Source organism: Cajanus cajan, chromosome 5 (assembly GCF_000230855.2).
Source record: "Cajanus cajan strain Asha chromosome 5, NIPB_CcT2T_4, whole genome shotgun sequence".
Lineage (NCBI taxonomy): Eukaryota > Viridiplantae > Streptophyta > Magnoliopsida > Fabales > Fabaceae > Cajanus > Cajanus cajan.
This window is the reverse complement of record NC_138521.1, coordinates 62,348,980-62,353,173: the sequence shown is the minus strand read 5'-3', so window position 1 is coordinate 62,353,173 and position 4,194 is coordinate 62,348,980. Positions and strand designations below refer to the sequence as shown.

General features: G+C 35.9%; 1 protein-coding gene across 1 annotated transcript; it reads right to left on the bottom strand.

Annotated features, from left to right (window-relative positions):
• Nucleotides 1–282: 282 nt before the first annotated feature.
• LOC109807054 (G-type lectin S-receptor-like serine/threonine-protein kinase LECRK1) lies at nt 283–3,572 on the bottom strand. Its single transcript, XM_083075615.1, has 2 exons — nt 2,258–3,572; nt 283–1,741 (listed from the first exon to the last, which is right to left on the bottom strand). The coding sequence occupies exons 1-2, from the start codon at nt 3,412–3,414 to the stop codon at nt 502–504; spliced, it is 2,397 nt and encodes a 798-aa protein (XP_082931741.1). The 5' UTR covers nt 3,415–3,572; the 3' UTR covers nt 283–501.
• Nucleotides 3,573–4,194: the final 622 nt, after the last annotated feature.

Below are 4,194 nucleotides of genomic sequence, written 5' to 3'. Positions count from 1 at the left end.
TTATATTATATCAATTTTCTAAATATTTGGAACCGTCCATAAAAAAAGAATGAAAGAATCATGCCGGCGTATCTTTAGTCTTTAGAAACTACCGTATTTCATATCAGATAATGATATTATACCTGCATTCACACGACACAGGAATCATGATGCTTATAGAAATATCAATACCGTATGTCAAGCAGTACGGGACTTGTGTGATAATCACAAATATACAAACAAATAAAAAGAAGATTTATAAAGGACATTTAAATCTTTTAAAGAGCAAAACACGACTTTTGTCTATTGTTTTTTCACTCAAACTAAAGTTTTTAAGTAAAGAGTAAACTATGATATATCTGCTGCTGAAACACGAATTAACATGAAAAATTACTACTTCAGCTTGTGGCTTGCTACCTTGTTTTATAACTGAAAAGGAATACAACAGTACGTAACAAAAGAAACAAATAAACTGAAAAGCATATGACTCGTGAACGTTGCAACATTTCCTTGACAAAAAATTCACATAGAATTAGAATTGGGACAAGGAGGAACTGCTATGTCGGTGACCCCTTCTAACATCAACACCACACTCTTCATTGCTGGGCGCAGAACAGGCTCATCTTGGACACACCAAAGGGCCACCTTAACCATGTTTTCCACTTCAGTTTTATCAACGGCTTCCCAAAGAAGAAGCTTATTAAGCTGTCCGGCAACAAAACACTTATAAGCCCAATTGGAGAGAAGAACTGCCTCAGGTTCGGAGACATGAACTTCCATGTTTCTTCTGCAGCATAAAATTTCCAGCAGCACTATTCCGTAGCTATACACATCAGCCTTTACAGATATTGGGGTGTTCTTGTGCCATTCAGGAGCCACATACCCTCTTGTCCCTCTAGCCCCTGTGAAGGTTCTGGTTTGATCTGGCATCAGAAGTTTGGCTAGCCCGAAATCAGATATCTTGGCAGTCCAGAACTCATCCATCAGAATGTTTTGAGGCTTTATGTCGCAATGAATGATTGGTGCCTCACACCCTTCATGGAGATACAAAATCCCTCTTGCAATCTCAATTGCTATTCTTACTCTCTCATCCCACTCTGGAAGTCTGTGACTCTGACTGTGAGCCCCAAAGATAATGTTCCCAAGGGAGCCATTGGACATGTACTCATAAACCAGAAGCCTTTTAGAACCCTCAGCACAAAAACCCAACAAGCGAACTAGGTTCTTGTGGTGGGTTTTTCCAATGGCTCGCATTTCTGCTTGGAACTCTCTTTCTCCTTCTTCCACCATCTTTTCTAGTCTCTTCACCGCAATCAACCTCCTACCCTTGTGCAATCCTCCCTTGTAAACTGCTCCAAAAGATCCTCTTCCCAACTCTTGTTTGAAATTATTCGTTGCTCTTTTCAGCTCGCTGTACGAAAACCTTCTCAAAGTCACCTCTTCACTGAGGCCCAAGTTCCCAGTCTCCATCAGCCTTTTATACTTCAATTCTTGAATCTTGTACATGTAATGGATGAAGATGACAAAAGTTGAAGATGAAAGTAGAGAAAATACGGAGGTAATGACAATAATCTGCACCGTTGCTTTGTTACTTGTAGTCTTGATTGGAGGTGGAGGTGGAGGCAGTTGATCAGGCGCAGGATTATCATTCCCAGTCTCGTTCTTGAGGTTGGGTCCCACTTTCAAGAATAGCTTGCTGCCAAAAATAAATTCTGGTTCCCTTCTAAGATATCTCAAAGGCAACCTGAATCTCCTGCACTCTCTACAACACAGAAAATATTTAATAACATTTAAAAAATATTATTAAATTAGTAAATTACTTTATCAAACAATTTTTTAAGACATGATTAAAGACATTCTTAATTAGTCATTACTAATTATATATCAAAATTTATTTATCTTTAAGTATAATTATATCATTATATACTTTTTATAAGCTATTAATTTATTTAATGTGAGACTTTAATTATAAGTAACAATTAAAGATGAGAGAAATATACATATTTTTTTACTTAATGTGGGACTTTAATTCTAGAAACAATTATAATAATATTTTTAAAAAAAATATTACAAAATAATTTATATGACATTTTTTTACTCAATATAAAATTTTAATTTTTAAAATAATTAAAAATAATAATATTAAAATAAAAAATATTACTTTATTTATAATTATATTTTTTAAAAAATATTATAAAATAATTTATTTATTTAATATATAGTAATATATAATAATATTTTAAAAAATGTTACTAAAAAGTTAAAATATAGTAGTCACCTTTGATTATAAAATGCAGCCTCGCAGCTGCAATCAGCCAAGCATGTAGAGAAGCATTCTTCTTGTGACATTTCAGCTCTGAAATAAGGATAATCCCAGTACGCCATATTCTCCATCGACTTCATCTCATAAAAGGTTGCGCTATCTTTCTCGCCACAATCTACTTTCTGAAAGCTCCTTTTGCAGCCTAGAGTGGAGTCGTTCGGATTTATGAATTTAAAACCCAAAATACAATTGCACACCTGTTCGGCGAGTGATTGGGTGTCCTTGAATGTGCAGTAGCTGTTGAAGCCGCAAAAACCATTTACTCTACAGCTATTTTCGTACGGCCAGTTATGCACTTTGTAGATACTACCATTGTTAAAATGAGCATACAGCCGAAATATCCCATCATAATCCAGGGTTGCACGATAAATGATCCGGCTCCCATCGTTAGGCAAAGATGAGTCCCTGTCTAGAATCTCAATTCCCCAGTCACTGCCATTCATAATCTGCAGTAAACCTGTTTGGTTGAGATAAAGACGAGTTCTGAAACCAAAAGTGGAAGTAAAAGAATTCCAGTAAGCATCCCGTTCTGTGTCAGATGTGTCCACCGGATACAGAACAAGATTTCCATCATTCTGCATCTTGAGTCGAAACCGTCCACTTGAGTGGCTGTTCTGAGATGAATTAGAGACCAGTTGATGTCCATTAGGAAGATACTGACCCCCTAACAACGTATCCGTTGGGTGATCGAAACTCTGCCATATGACGTTGGAATTATTGTTGTATAGTACAAAGTTTCCAGAATCAAGCATGGAGGCAGAGGAAGCTTTTGCACTAGCATTGTTTGCAATAACCTTTTCTCCTTGCTCATCTATTAGTACGACTTTACCATCCATCGTTAGTTGTAGCTTTGCATTTGACGAGACAGGAGGATCATCCCGCATTGCACTCCATACCACTGTCTTGTTCTCCCCGCTAACCAACCAAATTGCAATTACAAAGACATTGCCTTGCTCATAAAATCCAAATGCAAAATCTCCAGAAGGGGAAGGCCAACAAGAAGGAGTGCTATTTGGGACAAGTGAGGCACCGGGTTGTATAGGATGCATTTCAACTCTTGTGCCTACAGACATGAGCACCAGTAAGGTGATAGTTATAGCAGTGACATCCATAACTATTCAACCTTATGCTTTGAGACTGAGAGAAAGGAGAAGGAAAGTTGCTATTTGCTATTAAATTCGCCTTGCTTAGTTTAAATTTAAGCAAATTGTCTCCCAAGACTTACTTTTCTTGGTCATTCTATCAAATCAACATCATCAAATAGTTAACACAAAAAAAAAATCATCATCGTATCGCTGCCAACAAAACATCACCATCTATATGAAAAAAAAAAAAAAAAAAAAGTCTTTCTTACCAAGTAAACATATAACTAACAAAAAGGACGAAGAAAAAAGAGTTCTGTATTGTTGGTCTCAAACATCACATCCCCGAGGTTCACTCTCTCGCTCCTATTAAGCTCCGCCACAGCCTAGGCTGTTCCTTATCTCAAGGCTCAACATTATCCTACATTTCTACCACGATTTTTATGAGGAATATTTATAAAGAAAGATAGAACACATTTTCAAGAAACTATTATATGATTCAAGACTACTATAATACATAATTAAGTATTATAATTCTTTCTTGTAAATTAAAAGAATTTTATTTATATGTGGCGAAAAAAGTGATTGAAACCATGGGCGTGTAGCTTCGGACTACATAAAAATTAATTGAGACCGTGGACATGTAAATGAAGGGAATACAGATTGAAAGAAAAAGAAAATCATAATTGTGATAATTGGAGTAACAGATAAAAATGAGAGATAAGAAGGAAATTCCGTAAAAACTAGGCAAAAGAGAAAGTAATTGCTTTAGTTTACAATTGTTTTTTACGTGGTAAAAAAAGACTCATG